Source organism: Triplophysa rosa, linkage group LG1 (assembly GCF_024868665.1).
Source record: "Triplophysa rosa linkage group LG1, Trosa_1v2, whole genome shotgun sequence".
NCBI lineage: Eukaryota > Metazoa > Chordata > Actinopteri > Cypriniformes > Nemacheilidae > Triplophysa > Triplophysa rosa.
The window spans coordinates 29,626,520-29,639,335 of record NC_079890.1 but is presented as its reverse complement, the minus strand read 5'-3'; the positions used below and the strand labels follow the sequence as shown (position 1 = coordinate 29,639,335).

General features: G+C 38.4%; 1 protein-coding gene across 1 annotated transcript in view; it reads right to left on the bottom strand.

Annotated features, from left to right (window-relative positions):
- Positions 1 to 12,816, bottom strand: part of col4a6 (collagen, type IV, alpha 6) — an 87,407-nt gene that overhangs the window by 32,606 nt on the left and 41,985 nt on the right. The window contains exon 4 of the mRNA XM_057338306.1: positions 5,325 to 5,402. Coding sequence (XP_057194289.1) covers positions 5,325 to 5,402 — 78 coding nt within the window. The remainder of the gene's footprint in view (positions 1 to 5,324; positions 5,403 to 12,816) is intronic.

The window sequence follows — 12,816 nt, the reverse complement described above, 5'->3', positions numbered from 1 at the left end:
AGTTAGCCAACTCGTATTAGAGTTTGATACAATAAGTTTTATCATACAATAAACCACGTTTTACTTACTAGGTTGTGAGTTTGTCTCCAACCCTCTACCCCTTTCATAATGCTGACTGAACAGGAGCAAACATGACGTCACATGGCGTGGTACTGCGGCTGCCGTGCATATATTAAGGCGTCTTTACACAGGCGAGTTAAGGCGTCTCTGTGGCGGATTAAATTTCTGTGTAAAGACGCAATGCCGCACAAAAGCCGATCTAAAATATGCCGCCTCTGACCCTCCTCAGACCCTAGTATCAAAGGCGACTCTGATGCGGCTCAGGTTTAGTGTAAATGAAGGCGCATTAAAGCCGCTCTAAACTACGTCATTGTCATGTCAGCAGAAAGTGAGAGAGTGAAGATGAAGCCAAAAACACACAGCCACATTTGTTTTAGGCTAATAATAACAACAGGTTTATTAAATAATTCAAACAAATTTTTCGTTTCATTTCTTCATAAAATGATTTAATGAGGAAAAATGTTTGGAGTATTTTTGTTTACTCAGGCAGGCTGTGGCACAGTTTGAATGCAGGATGTAAATTTTGAGACCGTTTTCAGCCATTAAAATAGTTTAGATTAGTTTTTAATGGCAAATTACATTTATTTCGTTTCGTTTCTTTTTAAAGTTAATTTAGAAAAATGTTTGGAGTATGATTGTTTGTGACTCAGGCCCGGCATGCAGATTTTTTTATTTGAACTCATGACATTGTTTAAATTCCTCCTTAAGCTCCTCTCCTTCGTGGAAAAAAACTTCCAGTACGTGTGACACGATCACATGTTTTACTGTGCGTCTCAAACTGCTTCAAATATTAGGTTTGTTGGACATTATGCAGTGTCGCAGAGTTATTTCAAAAGCTCTCGTGTTACTTAAGCAGATGGGTCTCCGCAACACACGCATGAAGTCGAACACTTAATAAATCACAAACTTAACATTGTGTTGTGATGAGAGAGTTTGTGCTTTTCTTACCGTTTACCTCAAAACAGTCGCATCATAATAATGTAAGTGTGCTTCGGTCCAGATCGTAAAGTGAGGACAGTAGCGCTTGTGCACAGATGCCCGGATGATGCAGGATTTTGTCGTTATATTTCCAGACGCATCTCATTGAGGACAGTATTTCATACACGAAAACGATCTGGTAACATTTGCTGTAACATCGGAACTGTTCATTTACCTGGTCGACAGTGACTTTGTGGCTCTTTAAAACAACTTTTGCCATCTTTCAATATGCAGGTGAGGTGCTGAGAGTGTTTGTTAGCTAGGAAAATCATTTAAAATGTTGCATAGCCTATTATTGCTTTTATCCTAAAGTATGCATTGTTATTATTAGTGTCAGTATATATATATATTTTGAGTTTATATTGTTTAATTTAAGATATTATTTCATCAGCATATTGTTAGAACTGTGCTTTTGTGGTTATGTTCAGCATTATTTCGCATTATTTTAATTCCTGTGTAAATGCATTTATGCCGCTTTAGAGCTGCATTAACGCTCTGTGTTTTTGTGGTTATGTTCAGCATTATTTCGCATTATTTTAATTCCTGTGTAAATGCATTTATGCCGCTTTAGAGCTGCATTAACGCTCTGTGTAAATACTCATTTTCGTGGTTTTAAGCCGCTTCAGATTCGGTTTCTGTGCCGCCTTTGCTCTGTAAAGATGACATTAGTCGCGGTTTCGCAGGTTAAACGAGAGAGGAGGGGTTGATATCGTATTCTACATAACACATTATACAAGTTATTTTTTTACATAGTGCTTCTATAATGTACATTTTAATTAATAAATATTAATACTATTATTCTAATATAAAAAATATATATATATTTTAAAAATCTCATTCAGCTTGGGGGGCCAATCGGGTGCCAGTTGCTTTTTGGGGGGACGCGGCCCCCCCTGCTCCCCCTTGGGGGGCCCCACTGGTTATGTCCTCTTTAAGAGAATAACCAATTTACCTTGTAGCTATGGATTTAACCTAGCAGGTATAAACAGCTGTATGTATTGAGTTTCAAATGAAATTCTTTGTGGTGGCTTGAAAAATGGGAAAAGAATAGGTCCTAATGTGAGTTTGTGTGACTCAGGCATGAGATCAGAAAGTGCAGTCATGTCTCTCTGTCAACACACTCACTGAGCTTCCTATCTTTCTCTCTTGCTCTTTACTTCTCGCTGTTTTATTTAGTGTTTATATGTAGTATTTTTTCCTACGAACATACCCTTCTACAAACTTAAATCATTATTTCCTATCTTTACTTATCTGACAGGGTAAACACATATATGGTTCGAATTCAAGCCCCCCTCTCTCTCTCGCTCTCTCTCTCTCTGGCTGTGTTTTTGTTCCCTCAGAAGCACACATTCCCAGTACGGCTGACTGCACTTTTCAGAGCTCACTCACTTTGCATCGCATCACATTGGCTCCTGTTGTTTTTGGAGGCCACAGCTCTATTAGTGGGGGTGAATGAGGTTCAAAGATGGTTTACCCACCCAACCAGTGTCTTTGTGTTGATGAATTACTGGAATGAAAGGTAATGGCCAAATAGGTAGTTGAACCATCAGACCTAGTTTTTCTGCCCTGATTCATGCTTGATGCTGCGCCTGACTGAGACAGGTTGGGTGGACTGAGCTGCAATGATTCAGACGAAAAGTCCTGATACTTCTGACACCAATAGCTAAAATAGGCCAAATGGGCCATGAGGTCGAGTGGGACATGTCGCCACCACTTTTTGCCAAGTCAATTGTGTCCCGAGCACTTATTTGAATAAAACTAAGCTTGTGGAACAAACACGCTGTGAACGCGCCACTTGCGCATCCATTCTCCAAGCACAAAAAATGTGTAAACCAATAAAGAAGTGTAATTTTTAATTATTTTAGTTATATTTAGTTATTATATAAATAATTTCGTTATGTATTTAAGTATTGTTTTCCATTGATTTGACCAACCCCAGCGGGTGGGGGCGGACTTTGTCCCCACCACTTTTGAAAACAAAGTTACTAGTCTCACATAAATAACATCATTATTTGTATTACACCAGCAGAAGCTAAAATAACTGTTAAATGATGTGCTAAACCATTTTGAATAAAATAACTGATAAGCTGTCCACATGCGATAAATGCAAACCTAAAAACCCTGATGGTACTGAACACTTTAGGAATGCCGTGAGGATTTAATAAACTTGTGACAACATACGTTACTGATACCACACATTATAAAAGAAAATACATTTGCATTTTTCATCTATAGCGCTTATTTCGATCTGCAGCTTTAGATCTTTTTTCTTTGACTAAAACAAATGCTTAAAATGTTTCTTCATTATTATTCTTAACGAAAAACTCAACAATCATAAAATAGCCTAGTATCATTACAAACGCACTTATGGTTAACAACTAATGGTTTTACTAACAAAGGCGGATGCTATCCAAAGGAAAAACAACATTTTCTTTTGATACCAATAGTTATTCATTCATTATTTACTTTTAATTAAACAACAAAAAATAGTACACTGACAAACTTGCTTATATGAAACAGAATGTTTATTAACAAAACGAATAAGACCTGTCTTAAGAACATTGTACCTGTTTTGTAACATAAATAAATTCAAAGATCTTCGGATTTTCCCCTTACTTCAACACAGTTTGTGGTTTATTATTATTTTAAATGAAAATGCAACAATAAAACAAGGACAACGCTACTTATATTAAACGAAGAAATAAAACTTTTATTAATAAAAGCTCTCCTCCGCCTTGACCTGTCAATCATCGCGCCTCATGACTGCAACGGCTGCAGCTCCCGCTGACAGACGTGCGCCTCGCAAACTCTTGCGTCCATTGTTCAAATGAACTTTCTTTTTAGTTCTATAAAAGAAAAATGCAAAACTAAGGCGTGTCGGTACCAAGTAATGTAATAAGTGGATAGCCATTGCGTTTTTTCATTAGTCTGCTGCATGTGTTATGCGCATATGACGCACGCACGTGCATGACTTTGAACTCGATCAGCAAGTTATTTAGAGTAAACGGTTATCGACAATTAATCGATCGTCGATTAATCATTAACATCCCTAATACCTATAAAACCTTGATTGATACCTGTTGTAAATAACTATGGAAAAAGCATCCGCTTACGCAGAAATGTAAATTGTGGAAAATCTGTGGTAACTTTACATTTGTTTATTCCGAATGGCAAAACAATTACTGATTTCTCAAGATATGTGGAACACTGCCAGGGAATGTCACTAATAAAAATCCTAAATAATGGAAGGTAATAGGAAGTCATGCTATTTGGCACAACTGGCATAGGTGCTCTGATGCTCATAAAAACATCTCTCATCTTATATCATGGGTGAAAATATAACAATAACCATAAATCTGATCTGAGAGCAGTGCTAGGTTTTGTGCCAACTGCTCAACATGCTCCAGGGAAGATAAAAACGGATATGGTGCATTGGGAATGTCTGTCTATGTGTTTGTGTTGCAAAAAATGTATGTTTATGCTCAAATCTGAAAAGGAAAAGGGAGGTGCAAAAAAACATTTTTCTTTTACTCCAGTATAGTGAAATTTGTGATTTATTTTGTGAGGTCTGGATCTGTTTATAACAGCAGGTTTTTATATGTACTGTATATTTATTCACATCTGTATAAATAAGAAAGCAAGAGAGAAAAGAGAAAGAGAAAAAAACGTCAAAAATCGAAAAAGCGATTATGTGTGTGTGCATGTAAACCAAACTGTAAAATCAGTGACGCTTCATGACACACTGACTGTCTGACGGGGTGTGGATAAGCAGGACTCAACAGTGGCCTGGATGAATTCCAGAGATGTCAATCATCTTGGCCAACACGCAGTCCTCCATTCTGATTTTTCATAGCATTGAAATACCTGCTTGTCATCAATTTACTTATTTTATACTGCATTGCATTTTACTGCAACATAAATGTATAAATGTAACTCTTTATCATGGGTGAAAACTTTATCAGCTTGTGGAGGAACATGAACTCTCAGCTGTGTGACTTGCTAATCTTTGTTCAAGAGATTAGTTTCTATAGCAAACTTAATTTTGAAAACAGAATAATGTTTCAGAACTGCGATTTAAAAATAAAAAGATGAAGATACGGAGGACCAGGTGATAGATTTCTCAGTTAATGTTCAACTATGCTGCTACTTGACATTTCCGAGATGTGTGTGTGAATGTATGTGTGGGTGTTTGAAGCCTTGGATTTGCAGTTAACAGTGATATATGTTAAACAGAATAAGGTCAGGACAGCAGTATTAACAGTCTAAACAATAGCAATTTTACTCACCCTGCCACCCTTTAAGGGTAAACACGGACACGGTCCCCTGCAGTCTCGTCCAGCACATGGCTCCGGGAACTCTGCCCCCTGCACATACAGAGAGACAAGATTAAATACTACATATACAATTATTCTGACATCACACTACAAGAAAGAGTATCCAGATTCCCCAGATAAGCAATTTTTGCGATTACAGATGCATTTCAGTAACACATTTAACATTTTGAGAGTCTTACAGAAATAACTGAGAACACACTGTATGTTGTGTCACAAATCACAATGTGTGAAAGTAAAAGCAAAACTTTCCTGTAGCTCAGTGGTAAGTGCATTGCGTTAACAACGCAAGGTTGTGGGTTCGATCCCAGGGATTGCACATGCCCATGTATAAATGTATAGGATAAAGCAACGCAAGTCGCTTTGGATAAAAGCGTCTGCCAAATGCATAAATGTAAATGTAAAGTGTGATTGATGATTTGGGGATCTTTTGCTCTGGTTCTCTCCCTGAAGCCAGAGAATATCCCCTCGACAACAGAAAGTGGTACTGTATGTGATTCCATTTCCACCCCTCAGCAAAATGGTTCATCATACCAAAACACATTCTGTACAGAAACTAAAGACAAACACATTAAAGCTCATTCAGGCCATCGCAGATGACAGCTAACCATTCTCGCTAGAATGCTCACGTTCGCATAGATACAGATGAGCTCTATTGTCCCCTCTCCCCATGCTGAGATCACATTCCAAAGTAGGCATGTCCCACCCTTCCCAATCATCCATTTCTTTACCCGTTGGTCCTTTTTACTTTGAAACCCCACCACACACTGCCTCTAAGGTTTCATGGTATAGAATGTAAATGTGTATGTTAACATCACTTTGGGTCATGACCGTACATATGATATTATGGCACACAAAACAAAGTATTACATCAATACCACTACTACACTTGGGATTTTTACTGCATTGCTATGGGGCTGCCAGGTGATCTGTTTTCTGGGCCAAGTCAAAAGAATCCACCCCAAAGTCTGTAATTTATTTTGGCCTTTAAAACAAGTTCAAAGGCTGAGAGGCAGTTTGTCTCTTTGTCTTTGCATTTTTTCCTTTCTTCTTCCGCAAGTTAAGAAACTTGCATCCAAATGCCAAAACAACAGATACTTCATGACAGCGTAACCTGCTCTGTGAAATGTAATCCCCTTCATTCAGCAGACCTGCGAATAACGTGATCAATGAAAGCTGCGGGTCTACCCCTGCTGGAGGTCAGAGGTCACTGGATAGCATTTCACTATGATTAAAGGATGAAAAGGTGCAGACAAGAGGGGATAAGGGCCCCATGAGGCTTTGAGGACAGTGGGCACTTGGCTGAGGGGTCAGGGGTGTTCGGATGACCGTCAAGAAAAACCTCAAAGGTCTTAAACTGATAACCAAGACCTCATCTACAAATCACAAAGGCTATGTGTCTACAGCGTCTGTGTGTGTGTAAAGGTGATATAAGGGCCCCTGTGGAACCTGTGCCCACTCACAGCATCACATGACTCCACAAAGTCTGCGACTTTTTCAACTTGTGACTGCATTTTTTGGTTGTGGGGAAATTTTGGTTGTGGGAAATAATCGAGGAATACAAAGAGAGTAAAAATATGACTAAACGAATGTGTAAAAATATCATATATGGGACCCTGGATCACAAAGGAATATTTGTGGCAAAAGCCAACAAAACATTGTATGGGTCAAAATCATCGATTTTTGTTTTATGCCCAAAATCATTAGGATATTAAGTAAAGATCATGTTCCATGAAGATATAAATACATCAAAACTTAATTTTTGTGAGTAATATGCTATGCTACAGATGGCGATTTGCAGAGTTTTAAATAGTTGCATCTCGGTCAAATATTGTCCTATCCTAACAAACCACATATCAATGGAAAGCTTATTTATTTAGCTTTCAGATGATTTAAAAATCTCAATTTTGAAAAATTGACACATAAGGCTGGTTTTGTTGTCCAGGGTCACATATATAGAGAGAGAGTGGGAGTGAACCAGTTAAAAGTAGGTTAGAGACCCGTGACCGCCCTGGAAAGCTCTCATCTCTCCTCTATTAATCTTGTGTTTACAACTAATTGCTCTGACAGGAACAGGGCAGAACATCTAGAGAGAGGGATTCGGATTATACAGACTGAGAAAGTGAGAGAGGATAAAATCAATGCAAAGATAAATAAAAAGGTTTCGTGAGCATAGTCTAGCACATTTGACATTTAGATTGGTTCAAGCTGTATTTTTATTATACAATAAACAATAAAACCAAAATTTTCACCTTAAAAAAAGAAATTCTGAGAAAGTAAGTATCATACAGAATGACCAATCAACATAAAAAATGAGTCCACAATTTTTTCTAGCTGTTTTAACTACATAACTTGAAATCATGAAATCCTCCCAAAGCATTTAGTCAAGGCACTTAAGGTTTAAAAAACACAAAGCATGAAATCTGAGAGCTGGGGGTTTTAAGTGGCACACAGGCGGGCATTTGGCACAGATTGGTTAGGTGATCGAGAATCTCGTTCTCTCCTATGACCTGGTAAATGGTAAAATTAAAGAGGTTGTCAATAGAAACCTGAGAAGGATAATTCAATACGGTTGGACCTGTCCCATGTGGAAATGCTTTTGTTACCCCCTTTTTAGACTGCTTAACCCACCTGGAAGACAAGTGAATACAAAAGCCATATATGTTCATTAAGGTTCCTGTCCTGTGAGTTAAGCAAACCTCTACTACAAGGGGCAACAAGCCCATCACAACGACACACCTTGACTGCTCTGCAGCTTGTTCAGGGGAATTGAAAGAGCTATTTGAAACGGGACAAAAGGTGCAAGTTAAGAAGAAATACCCACACATATCCAGAAACACACACACACTCAGCCCTGCAGGCAAAGGACAGGATCCATTTACACCGGAGTGTTGTCTTTAGCGTTTTTCTCTATAGCAGCTGAAAGAAGCCAGACACACCTGAAGTTGTTTTGTGTTGCTTATATATGTGTGTGATTGACTTTACATTGACCCTAATGATAAAGCATCTCCCACAATGTTCAGTTTCATGTAAACACAATGAATCAAATGCTCAAACATGCACAAACAGAGATCAAAATTTCATATTAAACATCATATGCATCCCAAGAAACACAGAAGCCCACACACAAATGCTCTAAGGTTGACCATCTTTTACGCTTCCTGCTTTAGAGCAGTTTGTCTGCTGTCATCAATTAGTCCACCCATATCTGAACACGACAGAATAGAAAACAAGGCAAAGGAGAAACAAGGACGTGAGAGTGAGTGAAGTTTATTCTCTCTTCTCTCGTGACAGATGAGCTCCTCTGGCAGATGCTATAGCACATATAGACATGAAGCCCATGTACAAATAGTTCACCTGAGTGACTTAAACATTTGATATAGACTGATGTTTGTAGTGGATTAAGAAAGCAAACCTTTTATGTGATAACGCAATAAAGGTAATAAAAACATTTGAACATCTTCGTAAACAAGGACCAGATGCACATCAATAGCATCTTAAACTGGAAATCACAAATGTCGTCCTAACTTCCGAGAGGAAATCGTTCAATAAAGAATAGCAGATGACACTCCAGATGATCAAACACATTACACAGACATTGTGTTGACACACATGAACTTCTTTAATTGTTTTGTCTTTCAGCCTGTTTATCCGGGAACCACAGACTCCATACAGACATTTTTATATGTTCATACTTTAATTTATGTTATGTTATAATCTGTACCTGACAGAAAAACTCTTAACTTTGATTCGGAAGGTAACATTAAGGTGCACTGAAACTGCGCTTCTTACGGGTCTGCAGGTCACATGTGTGCATTTGCACAGCTGTGTTTAAACACTCAGTACTTCACAGTTTACCTCAGGCCAAACAACCCCTATTACTTTACTATCAACTTCATCTACATTTAGTTTTGTGGTCTCTTAAAATCCGGCCACCCATTGACAGAATGACCTACACATGTACGGATGTCATTTAAGAACAACAAAAATCTGAGCAACACAACATACTTCAAACGCTGGAATGTACGCATGCCTAATGACTTGCTGACAAATATATTAAATACAAACGAGAAAAAAAAAACTTTCAGAACCACATTCCAGACAAAGCAAAAAAGTATTTTTTTATCTTACTGGTCATAGAAACTGCTAAAGCAGGGCTCTAGACTGCGACCATATGGTCGCATTTTGCAACTATTTTAACTGCCAGTGCGACAAGTTTTGTTAATGTTCGCACCAGTGCGACTGCCAAATGGATCAGTATATAATTTTTGCGTATTATAAATTTAACACGCAGAAATGTAATACTGCGCAAGTGGCGCATTGTCACTCATTTTTGTCTCCCCTCCTTCAACCATTCATTTATCTATCAGTCCATCACCCCCCACCAAAGACGTAGCCTAATGCGCGGGTGTAAGAGGCGCATTTACCATTTAATGCTGTGATGAAGCGGAAGGACCGACAGAGCAAATGAGTGAAGCGCTTAATCTTGCAACTGAAATAAATACGCCTGCAGAATACAAGACTTTCCCCGGCTAAGGTACAAAACAGCAAAGATAATGAAATGTGTAGCGTGTATTGTTTGCATGTGAAGCTAATGCAGGAAACATGTGTTTAAACTTTAAGCGCTAAACTATTGTATAAAGCGCTCTAACAATACTGCAAAGCATACAAAATGTTAACGTTATACATCACGTTAAATCCTATTTATATGTGAGTCGCTATTGATAAAAGCCAAACGTGTGAGTCGCTACTGATAGAAGCCAAACGTGTATCAATGCAGCTTTCATTAAGAATAATCACTAAAAACCTTCAGGTCTCGCGGGTTGTTTGAGATATGAGCACATGAGCACACAGATATGACAGTCAGAGCACAAACTACTAAACTGAGTTCTCTTTCACGCCTTCTTACTCTGAAACGGACATATAAACACAAAATTTCGTCAAAATTCCCATTTTAACAAGAATCATTGTAAAGGTAGTCCGTTTCGTGACCAAACAGTTGGGAAACAAAACGCATGCTTGTTACAGTATAGTGCGCAAGCTCTTAAAGGGGCTGCAGCATAAATAAGATATCTGTTTATAATGTTCATCAAACAACAAAGGACAGACCCAAAAACACTCACTGATAAACAAATAAAGGAAGAAAGTCGCTTTAAGAAAGATGTGCTTTAAATATGGTAAAGTGTTGAAAGAGAGTTTACATATACAATAAAAATAATTAAATCATAAACAATGATGTCATTTGACACGGCTAAAACGAATATCATGTATAATGTGTATACACGATTTAAGGTTAAAAAACGCTGTATTTTCCACATACCATGCATGTTTGTGTCACGACTCTGCTTTATCTTGTCATGGATTTCTTGGTCTGGAGGCAGAGTCGTGGCAAAGCCTTATGTTTTATGTGAGAAAGCCATGAGTTGTTTATGTTTTTTACTTCTCGTGTGTTTTCTCGTGTCTTGTCATTGGCCCCGCCCCGCCCCGCCCCTCTCGTTTCTTGTATTGCTTCCCTGCCGTGTCTTATGTTTCTCACCTGCCCCTCATTATCTTCCTTTGTTTGTTCCCCTATAAATGCCCTCATGTTTCATTGTCCTGTGCTCGGTGATTGTATGTACTCGTATCGTTCTTAGTCTCGTGTATGTCCCGAGTTTTGGTGTGTACCGTGAGTTCCGTGTTCCTTGTATTATTCGTGTGCTCCCCTTACCTAGTTGCTTATTTGATTATCCTGCCTTGACGTTGTGTCGTGTTTGTTTTGTTGATTTCTTGTCTCATCAAGGGAAGTGTTTGGTTCTAGTTTTGCATTTCAGTTTGTTCTCATTTTGACACCCCCCTCGTGGGTATTTCCTTTGTGTTTATTGTTTAAATAAAGTCTTTTGTTTAACCCCTTAATTCCCTGCTGCCTGCAATTGGGTTCTTCTCCGCACAGTTCCTGACATGTTTGTATCTCCTCTTTGCCCCGCCTCTCTGAAACGCGCAGATTTTTAGTGTAATAGTGTAAAATAGTAACATTTTATAATAAAAAAAATATATAGCAAATAGTCTTTCCCTTAAATTTTGATCTGAAATATGATGCAAACTGAAATCCTGTTTATCACACTATGCGTGTTTAATACTTTGATTAAATGGGCCGTAACTAAAGGCTGTTGAGACAAAACACAAAAGCGTGCATATTTCCCAGACACTTACATCAGGACACAGGCGGGTAGCAAAACATGGCTCACGTTATTAGGTGGATTTACTATCTCATCACTCAATTTGGACTTTTGAAATTGACAAAGTTGCCCACAGGTACATTACATCATATGCGGAAGTCTGGGCATGCTAACTAAAGGCATGCAGGATCGGTGAGAAGCTCTACACCTTCCTCTGGCAAGCCCCAGCACCTGCCTACCTGAGGACATTGCTTCAACAGGTCTTTCAAAGTTTGTGTGTGTGTGTTAAAAGCCTTCCACAAATGTTCAGAAGCACATCTATAGTTCTTCTAATCCAGCAGCTATACATCAACAGTTGGTGAAGGTAGCCAAGTGTACACTCCGTCAGGTCAGAGCAAAATTTTCCCCGCTTATCCCAGAATAGATCTTTTTCACACTTCTAGTTTGCTGGCAGACTGGACTACATCCAGTTCAGGCTGAGTTTTCTCTTCACCCCCTGTTGATACTCTAAGTTTAGCTTGCTCGAAAATCAGCCAGCCAGCCCTTCAAACATCATTTCTCATTGCCCAGAGCATTTACATTCTGCTGTCTTTTGTTAGCTCTTTATGTTTTTACAGTCTTTTACAGGCAGTCACAAAAAGTACTTTTTAAGTAAATTTGTACTGCAACAGCTCATATTGTTGTAACAATTAGTTCAGCCTGTGCCAGCATTAAGTCCTGAGAATAAACTGTTCAATCGACATTACATTAGAATATCTGGCATATGTTTGAATAGAAAGTGACTTAAATTGCATTTTCATTTTTCGTTATAAAGGTCCAATTTTTTTGGAGGATTTATTGACAGAAAATGCAATATAATTTACATAACTATGCCTTTAGAGGTGTATAAAGACCTTACATAATGAAGTGTTATGTTTTTATTACCTTAGAATGAGCTATTTCTATTTACATACACCGCGGGTCCCCTTACATGGAATTCACCATGTTGTTTCTACAGTAGCCCTAAACGGACAAACTGTTTTACGGAGCGCGTTTCGTAAATACGTTATTTCCTTCGACAAAGAAGCGAAAACGTGTTGACATCTTAGTTCTGTGTCAGCCGCCATAGCGCTTCGAAAAAGGAGGGGTGGAGTGAGCCGTTGGTTGAAATTTGCAATTCCACCTCTAGATAACGCTACATTTCATACACGAGACACTTAATTCTAGAAACTCAGTGTAGCTACCGCCATGCTACACTGTTTTATCTATTAGGCTAAATTCATACAAAAAATATAAGATTATTTGTTGCAACT